At 68.2% G+C, this 20,240-nt stretch overlaps 5 protein-coding genes across 5 annotated transcripts in view; 3 read left to right on the top strand and 2 right to left on the bottom strand.

The window, feature by feature from the left end:
• CHLNCDRAFT_136969 (hypothetical protein) overlaps positions 1-9,487 on the bottom strand; it is a gene marked incomplete at both ends in the record, with an annotated part of 10,324 nt that extends 837 nt beyond the window's left edge. Inside the window, 27 exons of the mRNA XM_005845343.1 lie at positions 71-185; positions 460-596; positions 960-1,088; positions 1,282-1,389; positions 1,580-1,703; positions 1,979-2,068; positions 2,337-2,469; positions 2,671-2,750; positions 2,968-3,037; positions 3,209-3,347; positions 3,519-3,600; positions 3,801-3,881; positions 4,162-4,277; positions 4,527-4,665; positions 4,867-5,085; positions 5,216-5,325; positions 5,507-5,659; positions 5,893-5,992; positions 6,240-6,431; positions 6,658-6,797; positions 7,036-7,144; positions 7,368-7,463; positions 7,705-7,790; positions 7,957-8,112; positions 8,332-8,621; positions 8,879-9,227; positions 9,400-9,487. Coding sequence (XP_005845405.1) covers positions 71-185; positions 460-596; positions 960-1,088; positions 1,282-1,389; positions 1,580-1,703; positions 1,979-2,068; positions 2,337-2,469; positions 2,671-2,750; positions 2,968-3,037; positions 3,209-3,347; positions 3,519-3,600; positions 3,801-3,881; positions 4,162-4,277; positions 4,527-4,665; positions 4,867-5,085; positions 5,216-5,325; positions 5,507-5,659; positions 5,893-5,992; positions 6,240-6,431; positions 6,658-6,797; positions 7,036-7,144; positions 7,368-7,463; positions 7,705-7,790; positions 7,957-8,112; positions 8,332-8,621; positions 8,879-9,227; positions 9,400-9,487 — 3,631 coding nt within the window. The remainder of the gene's footprint in view (positions 1-70; positions 186-459; positions 597-959; positions 1,089-1,281; positions 1,390-1,579; positions 1,704-1,978; positions 2,069-2,336; positions 2,470-2,670; positions 2,751-2,967; positions 3,038-3,208; positions 3,348-3,518; positions 3,601-3,800; positions 3,882-4,161; positions 4,278-4,526; positions 4,666-4,866; positions 5,086-5,215; positions 5,326-5,506; positions 5,660-5,892; positions 5,993-6,239; positions 6,432-6,657; positions 6,798-7,035; positions 7,145-7,367; positions 7,464-7,704; positions 7,791-7,956; positions 8,113-8,331; positions 8,622-8,878; positions 9,228-9,399) is intronic.
• Positions 9,488-10,112: 625 nt separating this feature from the next.
• On the top strand, positions 10,113-13,309 carry CHLNCDRAFT_136970 (hypothetical protein; the record flags this gene model as incomplete). The annotated part of the gene is made up of 10 exons (XM_005845210.1): positions 10,113-10,359; positions 10,543-10,721; positions 10,967-11,124; positions 11,350-11,578; positions 11,758-11,858; positions 12,039-12,171; positions 12,360-12,432; positions 12,615-12,683; positions 12,900-13,004; positions 13,227-13,309. 10 exons carry the CDS (start codon positions 10,113-10,115, stop codon positions 13,307-13,309), a joined length of 1,377 nt encoding a protein of 458 aa, XP_005845272.1.
• A 330-nt stretch (positions 13,310-13,639) lies between these two features.
• CHLNCDRAFT_25936 (hypothetical protein) lies at positions 13,640-16,161 on the bottom strand (the record flags this gene model as incomplete). Its single annotated transcript, XM_005845344.1, has 8 exons — positions 13,640-13,818; positions 13,997-14,236; positions 14,438-14,570; positions 14,664-14,680; positions 14,782-14,958; positions 15,226-15,369; positions 15,578-15,723; positions 15,986-16,161. 8 exons carry the CDS (start codon positions 16,159-16,161, stop codon positions 13,640-13,642), a joined length of 1,212 nt encoding a protein of 403 aa, XP_005845406.1.
• A 1,104-nt stretch (positions 16,162-17,265) lies between these two features.
• On the top strand, positions 17,266-17,436 carry CHLNCDRAFT_15504 (hypothetical protein; the record flags this gene model as incomplete). The annotated part of the gene is made up of 1 exon (XM_005845211.1): positions 17,266-17,436. A coding segment is annotated over one exon (171 nt), but the record flags the coding sequence as incomplete, so codon positions are not given.
• Positions 17,437-17,514: 78 nt separating this feature from the next.
• The window catches only part of CHLNCDRAFT_25981 (hypothetical protein), a gene marked incomplete at both ends in the record, with an annotated part of 3,844 nt that continues 1,118 nt past the window's right edge, over positions 17,515-20,240 (top strand). Inside the window, 9 exons of the mRNA XM_005845212.1 lie at positions 17,515-17,586; positions 17,786-17,878; positions 18,215-18,317; positions 18,542-18,600; positions 18,835-18,983; positions 19,238-19,289; positions 19,532-19,607; positions 19,780-19,875; positions 20,115-20,226. Of these exons, the coding sequence (XP_005845274.1) occupies positions 17,515-17,586; positions 17,786-17,878; positions 18,215-18,317; positions 18,542-18,600; positions 18,835-18,983; positions 19,238-19,289; positions 19,532-19,607; positions 19,780-19,875; positions 20,115-20,226 (812 nt within the window). The remainder of the gene's footprint in view (positions 17,587-17,785; positions 17,879-18,214; positions 18,318-18,541; positions 18,601-18,834; positions 18,984-19,237; positions 19,290-19,531; positions 19,608-19,779; positions 19,876-20,114; positions 20,227-20,240) is intronic.

A 20,240-nucleotide genomic window follows, 5' to 3' on the forward strand; every position in this document is an offset into this window, starting at 1 on the left:
AAGCAGCTGAAGGGAAAAGGCAGGAGGGAAGAAAGCGCGGCGCAAGACAGCACAGCGCAGCGCGGCGCACCGTAGGTGAAGTAGTTGAAGGGCATGGCACCGCCAAAGCCGGTGACGTCGGGGGTGGCGTAGAAGCCGTGGGCGCACAGGTCCACCCGGTCCAGGTAGGCCGCCAGCACCACCTCCTGCGGGAGGGGGGCAGGGGCGAAGCAGAGGGGCAGGGGCGGGGGCAGGGGCAAGGGCGGGGTGAGGAGTGCGCGGGGGTGGGGTGAGGATGCAGGCAGCAATTGCGTCGGGGACAAAGGAGGAGGGAGGGGAGGCGGAAGGGAGGCTGTCCGGGCTGGGGCGGGGACGCTGGGCACAGCGCGGCAACCCTGCCTCGCTCCATCCACCCAGATGGATCTCAATATCAAAGACAACAAAAATCTGTCTGCAACCGAGAGGCCCGCCCCGGCCAACCTTGAACGGCTTGCCCGCCATCTTTTCGTAGTAGGGCGCCAGGCGCTCGTTGAGCTGGCGGCACGCGTCGGCCGCGGCGGCGCCGTACATGTCCGAGGAGGCCGAGGCGGCGGTGGGGGAGGCGTTGGGCACCTTGTCTGCAGCGACGGGAGGTGTTTTTTTCCATCAGTCGGGGCAGGTGGTTGGGTGGGGGCTACTGGTGGTGGAGGTGGTGGTGGCGGTTGGTGGCGGGAAAGGAAACGCAGTGGCGCAGCCGGGCGGGCACGCTTGGGCGGGGCGCCAGGCAGGTCCGCTGCGCGCCCACGGCATCGGCCCACTACCCCAGGCAGGACCTGCCCCTCTGGGCCCTCAACCGCGCACGCCTGCTACGGCCAAGCTGCCCCCCGGCCGCACCCACACACCCAGCCGCAGCGCGCCCACTGAACCAACCCTAAAACAAAGATCTTCAATCGGTCAACAAAGCTCTCAAAACGCTACAACAACCCTTAACACACGCCCACCTGTGGCGGTCTCGGCGATGTACACCTGCTGCAGCGAGATCTTGAGGTCGTGAGCCACCACCTGCGCCACCTTGGTGTGCAGCCCCTGCCCCATCTCCACGCCGCCGTGCGTCACCAGCACGGTGCCGTCTGCGGGCGGGCGCGGGGCGGGGGGGTGCGTGGTGAGGTGGCGGGCCGGCTGGCGAGCGTGGCGTGGGGCGGTGGCAGGGGTGCGTGAGGTGGCGGTGGCAGAGGTGCAGGTGGTGATGGTAGCGGCAAGCAGACCAGCCCCTGGACCAAAACCGGCGAGTGCCACGTCAGCGCCACGTCAGCGCCGGCCCACCTGTGTACACGTGCACCAGCGCCCCCGCCTGGTTCAAAAACTTGGTGGTGAAGGAGATGCCAAACTTGGTGGGGGTGATGGCCAGGCCGCGCTTGCGGAAGCGGTGGGCTGCGGCGGGAGGGCGGGTGGGGCGGGCAGGGGTTGTTGTTATGTGTCAGGGGTGGTGGCAGCGCGCTCCTGTGTGTTGTGTGTGGACGATGGTGGCGGTGGAGGGGGTTACGAGCGTGGGGCAGAACAAGGCGGCAACGACACAGCCCCGGCGCAGCTCCGCGGTACGCTGCCCGGCGTCCCGTCGTACCTGCATTGTACTGCGCCACCGCCTCCCGCCGCGCCGAGTACTCGCTCGAGTCCCACACCTCCTGCCAGCACGCCTCCGCCTGGCAACCCACCAGCTTCTGCCCAAAGTGCGTCACCTCGCCCTCCTGCGGTAACACGCGGGGGCGGGCGCCGGCGCGAACAGGGTGAGCCGAGGGCAGGCGCCAGCACGGAACGGGTCGGCGCCTGAGCCTGCGGCGCCAACGCAACTCAACCCAATCCACCACCAGCCACTTCACCCTGCCACTGCCGCCACCACCCACCATCACACCGCTGATGCCCGCCATCACACCACTGCAGGCGAACACCTGCCACCACCCAGCACCCCGCCATTGCAGGCGAACACCTGCCCCCCCACCCACCACCTGCCCCCACACCCCACCTTGTACATGTTCAGCTTCTTCACCTCCTCCACCGGCCTGCCCACAGCGCAGGCCACGCGGTCGATGATGTCCTCCATGACAACCATGCCCTGCAGGGCCCCCCCAACAACAATCAAGACACGAACAGAGTCAGACACACACAAAACCTACTCAGTTGTGGGTGGCAGGCGAGGGAAAGGCAGCAGCGCGTAGGGCAGCCAGGCGTGCAAGGCGCGGGGCAGGCGGCTGGCCGCCGAGGAAGCCGAGGGAAAGCACCCCGAGGGGGATATGGCTGCTGCAACGACAGCACAGCTCCGCCAGGCTGCGTCTCAGCCCCCAGAGCCCTGCGGTGGCAGCAGGCGGCAGGCCGCGGCCCACCTGCGGCCCGCCGTAGCCCCGGAAGGCTGTGTTGGAGGCGATGTTTGTGATGCACAGGTAGCCCTGGGTGCGCAGGTGGGGCACGCGGTACACGTTGTCGCAGTGCATGAGGGCGCGGTCCAGCACGCCGTGGCTGCGGGGGGGTGGTGGGGTGGGGGGTGGGGGCAGCGCGGTGGGTTGGTGCGGGTGCCATGTGGGCAGCACGCAGGGAGCAGCCGGGGAAGCGAGGAGGGGTGGCACAGGAAGTCAGCGGCGTAGCGTCCGACTCGTAGCTCCTCATTACACACACACACACACACAAACCACCCCACCCCACACCCCACCCGGGCCCCACCTGATGTCCAACGAGTATCCCGCGTTGCAGTACAGCTGCATGTCGATGGCCTGCAGCTTCCCCTCCTTGGTGAAGGCCACCTGCGGGGCGACGGGAAGACAGACAACGGAACAACACATTGGGCGGGTAGCCCAGGTGGCGCGCCCCAGATGGCGCGCCCCAGCCGGAGCGCAGAGGTGTCGGCGCAGAGGTGTCAGGCGCACCACACACGACGCCAACAAGCCAACGCAATCTTGCCGCGCTCCCTGTGGAAAAGGATTGTCTTAATAGCGAAAACAACAATAGAGAAGGGCCCACCTTGTAGCGGCCCATGAAGGGGTGGCGGGTGCCCGTGATCTGCATGTCCTCGTCACGGTCCAGCACCAGCCTGCAAGGAGAGGAGGGCAGCGAGGGGACGGGAAGCAGCTGTGGGAAGGGCAGAGAGGGGCGGCATGGGACCAGCAGCTGTGCAGGGGGCAGGTGGCGCAGGAGAGCACTGCCTGCATTCCTTTGGCGGCCAAGCCACGGGCAGTGTAGCGTATTCCGTGCAGGAACGAACGCAAGGCTTGTTCTGACGTTGCGGCGCAGGCGAGCGGGAGGCGGGGCTTGCCTGACGGGCTTGCGAAGGTGATATGCGGGCACTGCGGCGGCGACGTTGAGGAAGGCGGAGCGCGACTCCTTGCCGCCGAATCCGCCGCCTGCGGGAGGGGCCGGGAGCGGGCGCAGGCAGGCAGCGGCGGGCTGAGATTGGAGCAGAGGAAGGCAGGGTCGGCGCAGCCTCAGGTGGCGGGTGTGGCCTTTGGCAGGCACCTGGGCAGCCAGCCCAGCTGCCACCCAGCTGCCACCACCCACCACCAACCCATACTCACCCAGGCGCTTGGTGCGCACCACCACCTTGTGCAGCGGTACATCCAGTACATGGGCCAGGTACTTCTGGTGGGCGTCGGGGCACTGCGGTACGGGCAGGTGGTACCGATGGTACAGGCTCAGCCTCCACCACCCTCATGCCGCCGTGCAGCGCCACCCGATAGCCCGGAGCTCCCACACAGCCATGCCACCACCACTACATACCAACCACCATATACACACCCACCACTTCAAAGTCAAGCCCCTTGCCACTGCCCAGGCCTTGCCCCCGCCACCACACACACCTGGGTGGAGGAGAAGGAGAGGAACTCGTCGTTTTCTGCGGGGATGACAATCGAGGCCATGGGCTCCAGATAAAAGTGCTCCTGCGGGGTACGTGTGTGTGTGTGTGGGGGGGGGAGGGCAGGGGTGGGGGGGAGGGGCTTACTGTTGGAGGGGGGGGGGTGGTCTGGGTGCTGGATCGGAACCGGAGGTGGCATGGGTGAGTGGGGGCCCCGGGCTTTGGGGTGGGGGGGGACGGGGGAATGAGGGAGGGGGAGGCCGGGCCGGAGGGATCAACAGGCCCCGGCGGGGCCGCCGTGTCGGGACAAGGGCCCCCCGCATGCATCACGGAGCCAGCCGTTTCCTCCAACGCCGCCGGCCCACCTGCCCTCCCATCTTGGCCTCTCCCTCCAGCACCATCTCCGCCTCCCCGCTCCCGAAGAACGCCTCCACGTCGCCGCTGGCCAACGAGTGGCTGAAGGGCATGAGGAAGCTCTTGGCTGCAGACAGGGGAGAGGGGGGGCATGCGCGGGTTCAAGGGGCGCTGCTGTGTGCTGGGCAGTGAGGCTGTTGGGGGATGGGCGGGCTGGGCTGCCCAGGCCCTGCCAAGCTGTGTACTTCCTCCCCCAAGAACAACAAACAACGTTCGCCTCCTCCTGCCCTCGCTCCCTCCACCTCGTACACCTGCCTCCACACCACACCACACCACACCGCACCGCACCCCCCTGGCGACCAAACACGCGGCTCACCCGCAATCGCGTCCTCGATATCCATGACAGGGGTCAGGTCTTCGTACTCAACCACCACCGCCTTGGCCGCCTCCCGCGCCTGCCGCTCTGTCTCGGCCGCCACCACGGCGATCGGCTGCCCCACCACCACCACCTTGTCCTGCAGGTACAGGCGGAGCGAGCCAGGGGCTCAGTGAGTTGCTTGGGAGAAGCTACAGCAAGAGAAGGTACGGCGAGGTGTTGCTCAGTCAAAAGCGCAAGACGGCACGGCATGCGCCCGATGAAGCCGCGGCGGCGGCGATCCGACCCGCTGCTGAGCTCCAGGCAGGCCACCCCCGAGCACCAGCCCCGCGCCACCCACCGTGGCAAACAGCTCCTCGTCTTCGATGACTGGCCCAATGTCGTTGCCACCAGGCACATCCTTGGCGGTGAAGATGCCGTGCACGCCGGGCATGGCGGCGGCGGCGGTCGTGTCCAGCTTCACAATCTTGGCGTGGGGCTTGGTGGAGGCGACAATGGCGGCGAAGAGGGCGTCGGCGGGAAGCTTGATGTCGTCCACGTACTGGGCAGTACCGCAGACCTGCGGGCAGGCGGGACAGCAGGGGCAGGCGGGCGACGGGCGAGGCGAGGCGGATGAGGTGGGAGCAAGAGCGGGCAGGCAGGCGAACCCTCTCCATGCACAGCACAGCATGCGCAGCGCGGCGCGGCACCTGCTCGTCGGCTGCCTGGTGGCGGTACGGCTGGCCCACCACGTCCTCCCCTGGTACTGCAGAGTAGTACTGCAGGCCGTGAGAGGCGGGCCGCTCATAAGGCTTCACCGCTGCAAGCAGTGGAAGTGGGGAGCCCGACAAGAGGGAGCCAGGTGGGGGAGCTGAGTCAGCGCCTCGCAGGCCGGCCGGCCGGCAGGCCAGCGCTTGCAGCAGGGCAGGTAGCCACAGGCGCCCGGGAACAGTGCTGGATGGGAAGCGTGCATAACGCAACAACGCATCGGCCCTGGAAACCGGCGGGGCATGGCCGCCGCTTGCCTGAGCGGTAGTTTTCTGGGAAGGGCGAGGTGAAGGCGGGAACCTCGGCCTCCAGCTGCTGCGCCACAAACAGCAGGCCTTTGAACAGGAAGGAGGCGGCCAGGGAGCGGCGGAACTCCACCATGCCGCCTGCAGCAGGGAGGGGCGGTGTGTGTGTGTGTGTGTGTGTTGTGGCCACGAAAACATGACGAAGGCCGCGAGAGAAGGTCAAGAGGCGCGGCGCGATGCAGGCGAGCAGCTGCAGGGGCAGGCGCCGCGCCCTCCAAACGCAGGCCAGCCGGCCTGCCAGCCGGCCAGCCGGCCAAGGGGTTGCACATGCGGCAAGCACAGAAAGGACGACACACAGCGGCGGCTGCCCGCACCGGGCGCGTTGGGCGCCATCTTCACATCCTCCTGCACCGCCGCCAGCGCCGCCTCCAGAGCGGCGCCGTCGATGGGCTTGCCGGTCAGGGCGGCCATGGTCTGCAGGAAAGAGCGGCGCGGGGGCAGGCAGGCAGGCCCAGAGGCGTGGTGGCTGTCAGCCAGGCCGAGTCAGGCTGGGCCGGGATGTGCCGGCAGATGCGGGGCTGCACCTCCCAACCTCCCACGCATGGGGCCCCAGCATGCGTGCCATACACCACACATCACACCGCCGCCACAACACCACCCCCAAATGCAGCACCACCACCATCCCACCCACACCGCCCGCCACCACCGCCCCACGCCGCACCTTGGGCGCCATGATGGTGAGCGGCGCCACGCCTCCGTAGGCGATGGCGGCCTCTCCCACCACCCAGCCCCCGCCGCGCGCCTCCATGGCCAGGCGCACGCAGGCGTTGACGATGGCGATGTCATCATCGCGGCGGTGCGCCTGCTTGAACTCCTTGACATACTCGTACTGCCGGTTGAAGGGCACATACAGCTGCAGCGGGGGGCAGTACACATGTGCTGTGTGTTGGATGGTGGGGCAGGTGCTGGCAGCTTGCGGCGGCGTGGGTGCGCAAACCGTGTGGGTTGTGGGGCGGGTGGGGGTGGCAACACAGGCGCAGGGGCAGGCACCAAGAGATAGGCAGGCAGATGGACAGAGGGGCTCACGCCAGTGTGCCAAGACATGAGTGTGAGGGCCGGTATCCCGTGCGTCCGCCCACCTTGACCAGTATCTCGTGCGGCGCCATGTCCACCTTGCGGTACGCCAGGAAGAAGTCCTTGGCAAGTACCGTGCGCTCCCCCGTGCCCGCACCCGCCAGAGTGAAGGTGGCGCCCGCCGCCATCCACACCGGGTTGAGGTCTGCGAGCATATGGTTTGGGCGATGAGGACAGCGTGGGTAAGGGAGCAGGTGTGGGTGTGGGTGTGTGAGGTTGCTCTGGCGGGGCAAGCACGCACACGTCCAGCGGTAACACAGCGGGCAGCTGATGCACACATGACAGGGAGGGCAGGGCAGGCAGAGTGCAAGGCCAGGAAGCCCAGGCAGGCAGGCAGTGACGCTGCCCTGGCAGGCAGGCAGATGGCAGGCAGGCGGGCGCACCCGAGATGGGAGAGGCGGTGCAGATGTTGCCGCCGATGCCCGAGGCGTTGCGGATGGGCGGCCCCGCAAACCAGCGCAGCTGCTCCACTACCGCCCGCAGCGTGGAGGTCTGCGGGCAGAGGAGGATGGCGGGGAGGGAGGCAGGGAGCAGGATGGATGAGCACTGCATCGGCCGGCTTGCAGAGAAGAGATCCCCTCTGCCTTCAATGTGCCAGCGGGCACGTGCCTGGTGGCTGGCAGGCTGGCCCCTGCACCCGCAGGGCCGTCCCTAACCAACAATACACAATACAGCCGGACCCTGCCCCATCTCCTGGCCCCTGCCCCGGCCTCACCTTGTAGGCCGGCTGCACCGCAATCAGCTCCTTGAAGCTTTCCATGATGCGGGTGAGGGTGACCGAGGCGCCGATGGTCACGCCGCCCTCGTCCACCTGCGAGGAAGCCAAGAAATAAACAGTGAAAGGAAAGCAGGGGGCGGGGTGGTGGGCAACCTTGCCTCGGCCCGGCTCGGCTGGCTGGCTTGGTTTGGCGCAGCAGCGCGAGTAACTGGTGAAACAAAAAGAAACAAACAATGAAAAAAAACTTCAGAGTGGCGCGGCTTCAGCCCCATCCCCATCACAGCCCAGCTGCAGGTGGAAAGGCTGCGGGCAGCAGCCGAGCGGGAAGGCGCACCTCAAAGGCATTCAGCTCCTCCACATGGGTGGCCCCGATCAGTACCGGGTACTTGAGGCTCTTGAACTTCATCTCGATGCCCACCTCTGCATGGCGTGCAGCGCGATGCGGCGCAGGTGTTGGCAGCCGCGGTGCAGCAGCTGAGCAGCCCACCTGGGCGTGGCCGAAAAAATGAGGCGGCTCGCTCCAGCCGTGCACCACCTGCGCTGCCCACCACCCGCCCCTGCCTGCTTTCCTCACAGCCCCGCCCACCTGTGTTGCCCACCACCAGCTTGGCGTCGTTGTACTGCTTCTTCAGCTCCAGCAGGCGGGACAACGTCACGGGGCGGTACCACGCGCACCGCTCCCCGGGCAGCGCCAGCTCGGCCGCAGCCCGCTTGCGCAGCTCGGGCGGGAAGATGGGCTCCACTGCGGGGCGAGGAAAGGGAGGGCGAGGCAGAGTGCAGGAGAGGTGAGCGGGCAGGGAGGCAAGATGGATAGCTGGGCAGGCAGCAGAGAGAGCGGAGGGGAGGAGGTGCTGGGAGGCAGAGGCTGGCACGCTGACGGCAGCAGCCCAGCCGCGGTGCAGGCCAGCCAGCCGCGCAGCAGCCGCGGGCAGGGCGGGCGCCCTGGCTGCGTCATACGCACCTGCAGGGCGGATGTGTGTCAGCGGGCCACAGGCCTCCTCCTTGTGCTTGCTGGCCGACACGATTGCGCCGTTGCCGTCGCTCTCCCCGCAGTCGCAGGGCTGGCCCGTGGAGGGGCACACGCGGCCGTTGCCGTTCTTGCCGTTCTTGCCGTTGGCAGCGCCGTTGGCGCCGTTGGCGGCATGGCCGTTGGCCTTGCTGGCGGCGATCGCCTCCTCCGTGTATGCTGCGGCGTCCACCTTGGCAAAGGCCTTGAAGGCGTCGAGGATGGGGCGGTAGCCGGTGCAGCGGCTGCGGGGCGGCAGCACAGGGGCGGGAACAGCGGCAGCGCGTCGAGCCGGGTGGTGTGGGCAGCCAGCAGGGTCAGGGGCAGCATGTGGGCGAGGCAGGGAGGCCCTTGAGCACGCTGCCAGCACGCACGGGACGCGACCTTTTCCACGCTGCCTCCATGCCAAGAACCGCCGGCGGAACCCAGCAGGCTGCCCGCTGCGCCCCCCAACGCCCGCTGCGGCGCGCCAAGGCCGCAGCCGGCGTGTCCCTGTGCGCACCAGAGGTTGCCCGCCAGGTTCTCCTCGATCTCCTCCTCTGTGGGGGCCTCGGGCGCCTTGGCCCGCAGCAGCGCCACCATGGACATGACAAAGCCGGGGGTGCAGAAGCCGCACTGCGAGCCGTGCGCCTTGGACAGCCGCTCTTGCACGGGGTGCATGCCGTCGCGGGTGTTGCCCACCCCTTCCACCGTCACCACGTGCATCCCCTCAATTGCATAGAGGGGGCAGAGGCAGGCGTTGATTGAGCGGTGGTGCAGCCTGCCGTCCGCCTCGGCGCTGGACACCAGCACGGTGCACGCACCGCAGCCGCCCTCGCCGCAGCCCAGCTTGCAGCCCGTGAAGCCTGAGTCTGCGGGGCGGGCGCCACGGGAGGGGAGAGAGCTCCGCAGGATGTGGGTGCTCCAACGGCGGCAGGCGGGGCGGCAGGAAGCCCTAGCGGGTGGGACTAAACGCAGTGGCGGGCTCCCCCAGCATCCGGCGGGCCCCGGCTGCTTGCAGGGTCCACCCGGGACACAATCTACCTCGGAGATAGCTCAGCAGGGTCTGGTCCGCGCGTCCCGCGGGCAGCACATGGCGCTTGCCGTTGATATACGCCACGGGCTCAGCCATGGCTGTTAACTGGCGTCTGGATGTCTGTTCAGCGAGTCCCCAGCTGCTCCGTGACGGGCTGGGACGTGCACTTGAGGGTTCCCACCCTGCGGCAGCCGGAGGCGCTGGCGCTGGCTGCCCGAAGCGAAGGCTGCTACAACTAGACGGCAATGTGGCTGCCAGAGCGAACTCGGACAGGGTTCAGGGGCCAGCTGGGAGCCACCTGGCGACCACATCAAGCATCACGGCCCCTTCCACCCAGGCCCCAGTAAGGCCCAGGTGGCCAGATGCATGAATGCCCGCTTGCGGCTCTCATACCCCACCCCCCAGCACTCACAATGGGTTGTGCATTGTGGCCACAGTAAGGTGCCCACAAAGCGAGACCTCGAGCCTGGCTCACTTGTCCTCATCTTGTTGATTGCATCCCCCATCTGCCCGCCTATGTGGGGCTTGCTGGGCCCGGTTTCCATCAGGACAAAGCGCGGAACTCGCGTTACCTTCCTGGCTGGCTTTATCACGATCCCACTCACCGCCCTCTCGCTGTGGAAATTGCTCACTCCTCCAGCCGAGCATCCCAAGGAGCCCCAGCTCCAGCCCGGCTCTCGAGAGCTGGACCTGAGCGGCAAGTAGCGGCTTCAGGAGCAGCATGGCCGCCAACCCGGGGCCCCTGCGCCGCGCCGCGCAGCGCATCTTGCAGGGCGGCGGCGCGGCGCGGGCAGCGGCGCTGGCGGGGCAGCCCACTCCGCTCACGCACCCAGGCCTGCTGCAGCCCGGGGAGCTGCAGCCGGGCGTGTCGGCTGCAGAGTTTGCGTCGCGGAGGGACCGGCTGGCGGGCATGCTGCCGCCAGGCGCGGTGGCGGTGCTGCCGGCCGCCCCGCTGGTGTATATGGCAGGTGCGTGATAGGGGCCTGCTGAAGCTTCATTTAACGTGTGCCAGCTGGGTACACGGCTGCCAGAAACCAGCCACCAGTACAGCGGCAGCAGCAGCAGCAGCAAAACAATCGAGCCACTGCCCAGGTGCCCCAGCGCCTCCCGCACCATGCCCCGGACCAGGCACCTGGCCCCTGCGCCTGCAGGCGTGATCCCGTACCCGTACCGCCAGAGCGCCGACTTTTTGTACCTCACAGGCATCACCCAGCCCTATGCCTTGGCAGCCGTGGACTCCAGCCGCCGCTTCACCCTGTTTGTGGCGGATCCCGATGCGTGGCGGGAGCAGTGGGACGGCGCGCGGCTGGGCCCCGAGGCGGCGGCGGAGGTGTTTGGCGCCCACGAGGCGCACCCCATCTCCCAGGCACGCGGCGGGCGCTGGCGCTAGCGCTGGGCTGGGCTGGGTTGTGTTGTGCTGGGCTGGTCCGTGCTTTGCCGCTTTGCAGCGTGCACCACAGCAGAGCAGCAGTTATGCCTAGGAAGTATCATCCCTGCCCCAGCAACACCCACGGCACCTGCCGCCACCCTGCTTCCTCATCTGACCGCTCCTGCGCTGCCCCATGACCCCTGCAGCTGCCGTCCAAGCTGGGCAGCCTGCTGGGCGACGCCTCTGCTGTGCTGTACGATGCAGAGGCTAAAGAAAGCTGCGCCGTGCGGCAGCTGCCCGCGTTCCAGGAGGCCACCGCGCAGCAGCGCGTGCAGCCGCTGCGGCCGCTCATGCACAAGCTCAGGTGCGGGCCCGGGCCACCCCAGAGAAGAAAGAGGTGGCTGCAGGTGGCTTGTGTGTGTGTGATTGTGTCTGTGCTGTGGTGTGGAATGGGGGTGGAAACTTTGAAGATCTGGCGCTGCTGCCAGTGGCAAACTGCCACTGCCACGGCACGCAGGCACGGTGCACATCGTCCCAGGCTGGCCCCTGACACCCCTCACACTGCTCGCACCGCCGCCGCCGCCCGCAGGTGGCGCAAGTCGCCCGCTGAGCTGGCGCTGATGCAACACTCTGCCCAGCTGGCGGCGGCGGCCATGTCGGGCTGCATACAGCGCTCCCAGCCAGGCGTGCACGAGCACCAGCTGGCGGTGGTGTTTGAGCACGGGTGCAAAGCGGGCGGAGCGCAGCGCATGGCATACCCTCCGGTGGTCGCCGGCGGCCCCGACGCCTGCACCATCCACTACTCCCGGAACGACAAGGTGTGCGGCTGCAACACCTTGCAGCTTGCGGCTGCCGCGAGCCGGGCAGCTGGTGAAGGCACCGCTGCCTGCCATGCACCTTGTCGGGCTGGAGCCTGACGCGCATGACCGTACCTGCTGCTGCACCTGCTTCCTGTTAAGGCCTGGCTCGCGCTTGCCACCTCCATGCCTGCCCGCAGTCGGTACCGGGGGACCAAATGGTACTGCTGGATGGTGGCTGCGAGTACCATGGGTACTGCAGCGACGTCACCCGCACCTGGCCTACCGGCGGCAAGTACAGGTGCGCTTCCCTGGGCTGCGCTGGGTCTGCATGCAGGGACCGGGCTCGCGGTAAAACAATCGCGAAGGGGCAGGCGCCGCCCCTCCTGCACCTCTCGCCCCTACAGCGGCCCTGCCTAGGCTGAAACCATCTTATGCTGTCGACTGCTCACGCTGCCGCTGCTGCTGGTGTGGCTTGCAGCGGCGCGCAGCGTGCTGTGTACGATGCTGTGCTGGAGGTGCACCGCGCCTGCCTGGAGGCCTGTCAGCCAGGGGCCACCCTGCGCCAGCTGCACCACATCTCTGTTCGCCTGCTGGCAGAGGCGATAGCGCAGGTGGAGTGCTGCCTGGGTGTGTGTGCGACCGCTTGCCCGCTTGCTGGCACAGCAGCATGCTCTGGCATGAAGCGCTCTCGGCGCACCCTAAGGCCCCATCCATTTTCCTGCGTGTGCCCCCAGCACATCCTCAAGCACTGATCAATGATTCTGTGCTTTGCACCTGCCTGCCTGCTGTGCTGCTGCAGCTGGGCCTGTTGCCGGGGCAGGCCGCGGGCGACATCATGCAGGGCAGCTACCGCCGCTTCTACCCACACTCAGGTGACGGGGCAGCCAGTTCGGTGCTCTTGCTGAGCCAGTCGTGCGGCTGAGGGGGTGGGACACTGTGGCATAGCGGCAGGGTGCAGCTGCGTATGTGTTTATTCCTTGCGTCCTGCTGCCTGCGTTGGATTCCGGGCTTTATATCGCCGCCTGCCTTCCACCCTGCCTGCCTACCTGCGCAGTGGGGCACTGGCTGGGGCTGGACACGCACGACAGCAGCACGATGAGCCACGACCGGCCGCTGGAGCCAGGTCAGCACAGCACAGCACAGCGTGCATGTCACGTAGTGGGCGGGTGCTGGCCTGCCATGGCCCCCGTGGCTTTGGTGGATGGCGCCTCCGAATGCCTTCGCTGTGCTTGCATCACAGATAAATGCTGCCGCACTCAGGCGCTGCGTGCTTGCCTGCCTGCCGTCGGCTAAATCGGCGCCGCTACGTGCCTGCGGTACTGCTGCGGTACTGGCACAGGCGTGGTGCTGACCATCGAGCCGGGGCTGTACATCCCCGATGACGAGGCGTTTGGGCGGTACCGCGGCATCGGCGTGCGGATAGAGGATGATGTTGCTGTCACGGGTGGGTGGGCCTATGGTACTGCGGGTGCCGTGCATGCTGTGGGTGGGCCTTGGGCGTTGGGTGGGGAGTACCGGCAGGTGGCCCCCCTTGCCTGTGCACACTGGGGCCGCTGCCGGCCCGGGGGCCCCAGCCGGACCAGGTGCCTCCTGGAGCAGGTTGTGCCTGTGCTGCGGGCCACGCGTGCCATCCGCTCTCCCTGCTGCACCCTGCTGCTGCGTGCAGCTGCCGGCCACGAGGTGCTGTCGGCAGACGTGCCTGTGGAGGCGGCTGAGGTGGAACAGCTGGTGGGGGCGGCAGCCCTGTGAAGGAGGCTGTGTATCCGTTTGCTGCAGCATTGCTCAGTGTATTCTCCCCCCTTTCATATTTGGCATCTGATGGCACAGCTGTGGCTGCTGCCCTTGTACCACTATCCCGCTGTAGCGAGCAGGCAAGCGACAGGAAAGCAGCGCCTGTGCGGCGCCGCGCCAGCGCGGCGGCGGCGGCCGTGGCGGCTGGTCGCGGCTGGGCGATCACACGGGGCAGAGCTGGTCGCAGCTTAAGATGATCACAAATCAGATGGCAGCGACACTCCAGCACTCGCACAGTGGACGCAAATGCCGGGCCGCTCCCCATCTTCCTGCCCGCCCCCACAAGCCTCACTGCTGCTCCGCCTCGAGCGTGGCGCTCACCACCACCGCCTCCGGCGCCGCGCTCTGGCCCACGCCTCGCAGCGCCCGCACCTCCACCACATCCCCCACTGCCCGCTCGTCCAGCAGGGAGGTGAGGTCAAACAGGTTGCGCACCGGCTGGCCGTCCACCGCCACAATCACGTCGCCTGCGCGGGCGGGTGGGCGCAGGCTGGGGTCTGAGCTGATCAGACGCAGAGAGAGAGAAAGGAAGCCATGGCATGCAAGGAGAGAGGGAGACAAGCCTGCCCCGCAGGCAGCAGCTGGAGGAGAGGCAGGGAAAGCACCGCGTAGCCCGGCAGAGCATGCGGGGAGGGGGTCGCCCACCTGCCACGATGCCGCCCAGCCCGCGCCGCGTGGGCAGCAGCCCCGCCTGCGCGGCGGCGCCCTTGGGGTCTGCCGTCTGGATCATCACGCCCTCCGACACCTTGAGGGCTCGCGCCACGGGGTCGGGCGCCGGCTGGAAGCCCAGGGAGGCCCGCTGCACTGCGCCCAGGCTGATGAGCTGCGGCACCACCCGCCGCACCGTGTTGCTGGGGATGGCAAAGCCCAGGCCGGCAGACGTGCCTGCGCTCCCCAGAAGGAAGGGGGTGGTGGCGAGGGAGGCAAGCGGGCACCAGCGGCGGGCGGGCAGCGGGCCGGTGGGAGCGCGCCAGCCTCGCAGCGAGACGGCCGACAAAACGGCTTGCCAGTAAACATTCGCAGCAGCAACACAGTAGTGACTTTCCTTTCACACCTCACTACTTGCAGTGAGTCGTTCCAGCTCACCTGTGTTGGTAAAGATGGCTGTGTTGACCCCGATCACCGCCCCCGACAAGTCCAGCAGCGGGCCGCCGCTGTTGCCGGGGTTGACCGCCGCGTCAGTCTGGATGCCGCCGCCAATGGTGCTGCCCGTCTGGCTCTACTGGCAGCGCGGCGGGGCCCAGCGCAGCGCCGGGTGAGCAGCGGCAGCCATGCGGTGGCGGCTGTAGTTGCCAAGCAACTCGCTGCGCACGAGCAAGCTGCATGCGACTATGTATGCATCAAAGGCGGCCTGCGAGCCCCACTGCGAAGCCGCGGCGGAGGCAGCGGAGGCGCGCGCAAGCGGCGGGCGCTTGCCTGGAAGCCGCGACCCAGGGCGCTGACCACGCCCGTCGTCAGCGTGCGTTCAAACCCAAACGGGTTTCCGATGGCCAAGCAGCCCTGCCCCACCCGCACAGAGGAGGAGTCGCCCAAAGGCAGCGGGCGCAGCAGGGAGGCGGGGGCGGACACCTTCAGCACGGCAAGGTCACGAGCCTTGTCGGCGCCTGCTTGGCAAGCAGGGGGTGTTGCGAGTGTGGGGTGCCTGTGCTGCGCGCGCGCTTGTGCGCGTGTGTGTGTGTGTGTGTGTGTGGAGGGAGGTGGTGAGTGGCGACCGCTCCGCACTGCGGCACGGACTGCACGACTCATGCAGCAGCAGGAGCAGCAGCAGGAGCGCAGCCCCTGCCGGCCTGCCCGCCTGGCCTGGCGCGCTGCGAGCTCCCCAGTGCCGCCGGCGGCGGTACTGCAGGCAAGGCCGCGCCCCGGTACCGCCTCACCCGCCAGGAAGCCGTCATAGGCTTGCTGGGTGCCGTCAGGCGCCAGCAGCAGCACGCGCGCCACCTTGGCGCCGGACAGCACCTTGCCCGCCGCGCCGCCCAGCACGCTGGCCAGGACGTGGTAGTTCGTGACTATGTGCCCCTCTGCAGCCAAGGTGCGGGGCAGGTGGAAGCTCAAAATAAAGAAAAGCAGCAGAGGCGCGGCAGCAGGGATTTCATTGCCTGATGCGTGCAGCCACACCGGGGCCTGTCGCTGCCGCTCAGGCGCATCGACGAGCGTCCAGGCATCGCAGCGCTTGCCTTCTCACTCTTACCTGTGCCCCACCCGGCCCCCGCAAGGCAGCGGACTCACCAGTGTCCCATACAAAGCCGGTGCCGTTGCCCTCTGGCTGTTCCACCGCCTGCGGCCCGCCCACGCCCGTCGTGCGCAGCGTGACGTCAAACACGTTGACCACGCCCGGCGCTGTGCGGTCGTAGATGTCGGCCACCTGCGCCTCCCTGCAGCACACGGCACAGCACCGGGATGCGTGCAGCGTGTCGGCAGGCGTGGAGCAGGTGCAGGCGCCGCCTGTGAAGTGGTGGTGCGACGGCGGGGAGAGAGGGAGGGAGGGAGCGATGCAGGAGTGGGCGGTGTGGCTGGTGCGAAGGTACAGGTTGCAACTCCACTTGGGACCGGATCAACGCAAGCCACCCTGCACAGGTGTGCATGAGCACGCTTGTGCGATGCTCCAGCTTCCAGCGCCCAGGCTGCGGAGCTCACCTGGCGCTGAGGGGCTGGGCGGGGGCCACCGGGGGCGTGACATCCTCCAGCGTCACTGCTGCCGATACTCTGCCAGGTAGCAGGGGCGTCAGCAGCAGGGAGTGGAGCAGTGCGGCTGCCTCCCGGCGTGACAACCCTGCCGCTGCCGCCTCTTGCCGCGGCGCCGCACTGCGCATCCTCGTGCGGCCGGCCTTGCAGCCGCCCGGGCATTGCAGCTGCTTCTGATGTGCGATGCCGTGGGCAGGGGCCGGTGCTGGGCGCCAAGCGCAGCAGGGAGAAACCGGTTGCACTGCCGCTGCCACCAGCGGCATGATGGCGATCAGATAGAGTTGTGGTGTCGAGTGATCGGCATGTGGGGATCGCAATGGACCGTGCAAGCGGTGGTAGAGAGTCTGCGAAGAGCGCCAGCTGGGCGCAGTGCACGTCAGCATGTGGAATTAGGCCGATCCAGCCCCTTTACGCATATTCAAACAAACTGCAGGGAGCACCCGAGCTCCTGTGCATGCCCTTGACCCCTTGCATGCTTGCATGCGCAAGGCGCAGTAGCGCTTGAGCGGCAGTGAAGGGCAGCACCGCAAGCCGACATGGGAAAGAAGGCTGGCAAAGGAGGTGGTGGTGCCAAGGACTTTTGGGATGGCGTTTCAGGCTGGAAGCAGGTCGAAGTGGGAGACGATCTCCTGCTGGGAGCGGACGAGTTTGGTTTCTGCGGGCTGGAGGAGCTGGACGCCAGCGCCATAGGTGCGACCCTGCCGGCAGGGCAGGAAGGCGGCAGTGGCGGCAGCCGGCTGGTGCCGCTGCCAGGCGCTGCTCCGTGCAAAGCATTGGGTGCCCACCTGTCCTTCTGCCCGGCTGCAGGAGATTTCATGATCCCTGGCGGAGCGTCGGCGGCCTCCGGCGATGGCGAGGAGCCTGCTGCCGCCGAGCCGCCGCCGGCAAAGAAGAAGAAGAAGAAGCAGCTTGGGCAGAAGCGCAAGGAGCCCGAGGCGGCGGAGGAGGCTGAGCGGGAGCAGGCTGCTGCTGGGCCCGCTGCTGCGGAGGAGGGTGGGGAGTCCTTGGATAAGCTCAAGGGGCAGGTGGCGGCGCTGCAGGCTGAGAACCGGCAGCTGAAGAAGCGGCAGAAGCAGGAGGCGCGGGCGGAGAAGCGTGCCGCCGCCGCCGCCATGCGCAAGCAGGTCAAGGCCGCCAAGCGCGCGGCGGCGGCGGAATGCGCGGCGGCGGCGGCAGCGGCGGCGGCCGCGGCGCGGCCGCTGGCGGACACATCAGCCTGGCGCGGGCTGGAGCTGCACCCAGCCATTGAGGCGGCCCTCGGCAGGCTGGGGTTTGAGGCCCCCACCCACGTGCAGGCCGAGTGCCTGCCCGCCGCCATCCGCGACCGGCGCGACGTCATCGGCGCCGCGCAGACCGGCTCCGGCAAGACGCTGGCCTTTGGGCTGCCCATCATGCAGCGCCTGCTGCAAGACCGCCAGCAGGCGCAGCAGGCGCAGCAGCAGGGGGAAGAGCAGCAGCAGGGCGATGAGCGGCCTCAGGCGATGTCGCCGCTGCGGGCGCTCATCCTGGCTCCCACGCGCGAGCTGGCACTGCAAGTGTGCGAGCACTTGCAGGTGTGTGGCAGCGCCTGGGCCGCCAGCCAGCCTGGCTCTGGCTGCTGCGGTTGCTGCTTGAATGCGAGTGCAGGCACCGCTGCGCAGGCGCCGCCCCGGGCCGCGGCACGCCGTGTGCCTGCCCCACTCCCTGGCCCCTGCGCTCTGCTGTCCTTTCCACCCCTTCCCCTCCCCCGGCCCATGCGGCCCCCTGCCGCAGGCGGTGGGTAAGGGCTGCGGCATCTGGGTGGTTCCCATCGTGGGCGGCATCAGCGCCCTCAAGCAGGAGCGGCTGCTGGCCAAGCACCCAGAGGTGGGAGGGCGCTGTGTGCTGGCAGACCGGTTGCACCCCCGCTCTGGTAGCTGCTGTGTGTTGCAACACCGCGAGGCGCATGCGCTCATAGCTGCTGTGTGCTGTTGCACAACGGCTGCTTGGTTGCCTGGCTGGCGGCGCCGCCGGCAGCCAGCCGGCGGGGCCGGGCGGGGCAACCAGGCCGGGCCGGGCGTGCCGGAACAGCCAGAGTGCCCCTCCCGTTTCCATGCTGCTGCGTACGCGCCGCAGCTGCTGGCATCCTGCTGCTTGCATGCTGCTGCTTGCATGGTATGCTGAATTCGTGCTGCCGCTGCTGCTGCCGCTGCCGTGGCGCAGGTGGTGGTGGCCACCCCTGGCCGGCTGTTGGACCTGATGAGGGCGGGCCACGCCCACCTCACCCACCTCTCCCGCCTCTCCTTCCTGGTCATCGACGAAGCAGGTGCGGGCAGGGCAGGAAGCCCCGGCCGCAGGCCGAGCCCTGGAGCAGTGGCGCTGTCACCCGTCTGGCCGCGCTGCCGTCCGGGCCCCTGCCAGGGGCCGCCAGCCCTGATCGCCCGCCTGCATCGCTGCCGTCCTGCGCTCCTTCCTGCTGCCACTTAGTCCCCAGCGATCACACCGCATCACGTCACAAGCATGCATGCGCACCCCGCTCCACGCCTGCAGACCGGATGGTGCAGCAGGGGCACTACGGCGAGCTGAGCAGCATCCTGGGGGCCATACCGGTGCACCAGCAGCTGGCGGTACCGGAGGCTGGGGAGCCGGACGGGGAGCCAGAGGAGGAGGCAGAGGAGGAGGAAGGGGAGGCGGAGCTGGGATCGGAGGAGGAGGGGGAGGACAGCGAGGGCGAGGGCGAGGGCAGCCAGGAGGAGGAGGAGGAGGAGCAGGAGCAGGAGGAGCAGCAGGAAGGAGAGGAGGACATAGACAGGGCAGAGCAGAAGCAGCAGGAGCAGCTGCAGCGGCGGCAGCAGCAGGCGCGCTTGCAGACCTTTGTCTTCTCCGCCACCCTCACGCTGCCGGCCAGCCTGCGCAGGCGCCTGCGCAAGGGCGGCGGCGGCGCCAGCGGCAGCAGCGACCTGGACAGCCTGATGGACAAGATCCCCTTCAGGTTAGTATCTTGTGAAGAATCATTAAAACAAACATTGATTCTTTCCTTTCCCAAATTTGTTTTGGGAAAGGCAGGGGCCCGCGCCAAGGGCTTGCTTCCTCTATGCTTGCGTGTGGCGGTTGCTCCAGGCGCCTGTCCCGCTGGGTTGCCAGCCTGGCTCCTGGCATGCCTGCCTGGCTGGCCTCCTGGCGTGTTGACAGCCTGGGTGACCCCCCTGTCTGGCTGACCCCCCTGCCTGCCTGCCCACCCTGCAGGGGCAAGCCGAAGATTGTCGACCTCACCTCGCAGCGCAGGCTGGCAGACAAGGTGGGCCGGCAGGGCCTCACCTGTGCCTGCCTGCCCTGTTTGACCCTCCTGCTTTCTTCCCGCCGGCCTCCTTTCCTCCCTCCTGCCTGCCATGCGCCTGGCGGAAGCCTGACTGGCCATTGTACTGCTGCTGGTGGTGCCGTGCTGTGGCTGGTGGGCCTTCCCGGCATGAAGCTCCAGCCGCGGGCATCCCACTCACCCTCCTGGCCTGGCAACCTGTGCCGCCGCATCCTGCACCGCAGGTGGAAGAAGCGTACCTGGCCTGCGGGGAGGACGAGCGGGACGAGTATCTGTACTGCCTGCTCACCAAGCACCCAGGTGGGACGGGCCTGCCGGCGTGCGGACGGGCGCGTAGTGTGCAGGCGGGGTTGCGTACCCGCGAGGGCCGCAGGCCGGGAGGCAGCAGCCGACGCCGCGCTGCAGCAACCACACACACACACCCCTCCGACCCCTCCTCCCTACCCCCCCGCTCCCCGCTGCCGTACCGCAGGCCGTACCATCGTGTTTGTGAACGCCATCAGCTCTGTGCGCCGCCTGGGAGCCATCCTGAAGCTGCTGGGAGTGAAGGCGCTGCCGCTGCACGCGGGTGAGGCGCCGCTGTGCCTGCTGTGCCCTACGGGGCCCGCTGTGCCTGCCACACCTGCCGCACCTGCTGTGCCACGCTGTGCCTGCTGCGCTGTTACGAGCCGGCAGCGTGCAGCGTGCATCGCCGCTCAATGCCGTGCCGTTCCTTTCTGTCACTGCCGGCCACTGCCGCACACCTGGCCGCGCCTCCCCACCCCCTGTGTCTGAACCCCCTGCCCCACCCCCCGCTCCCCGCCGCAGGCATGCAGCAGCGGCAGCGCCTGCGGGCCCTGGACCGCTTCAAGGCCGACCCCACCGCCGTGCTGGTGGCCACCGATGTTGCGGCGAGAGGTCTGGATGTGAAGGACGTGCGGTGAGGAGGGCCAG

Source organism: Chlorella variabilis (genome assembly GCF_000147415.1).
Source record: "Chlorella variabilis unplaced genomic scaffold CHLNCscaffold_18, whole genome shotgun sequence".
Classification (NCBI taxonomy): domain Eukaryota; kingdom Viridiplantae; phylum Chlorophyta; class Trebouxiophyceae; order Chlorellales; family Chlorellaceae; genus Chlorella; species Chlorella variabilis.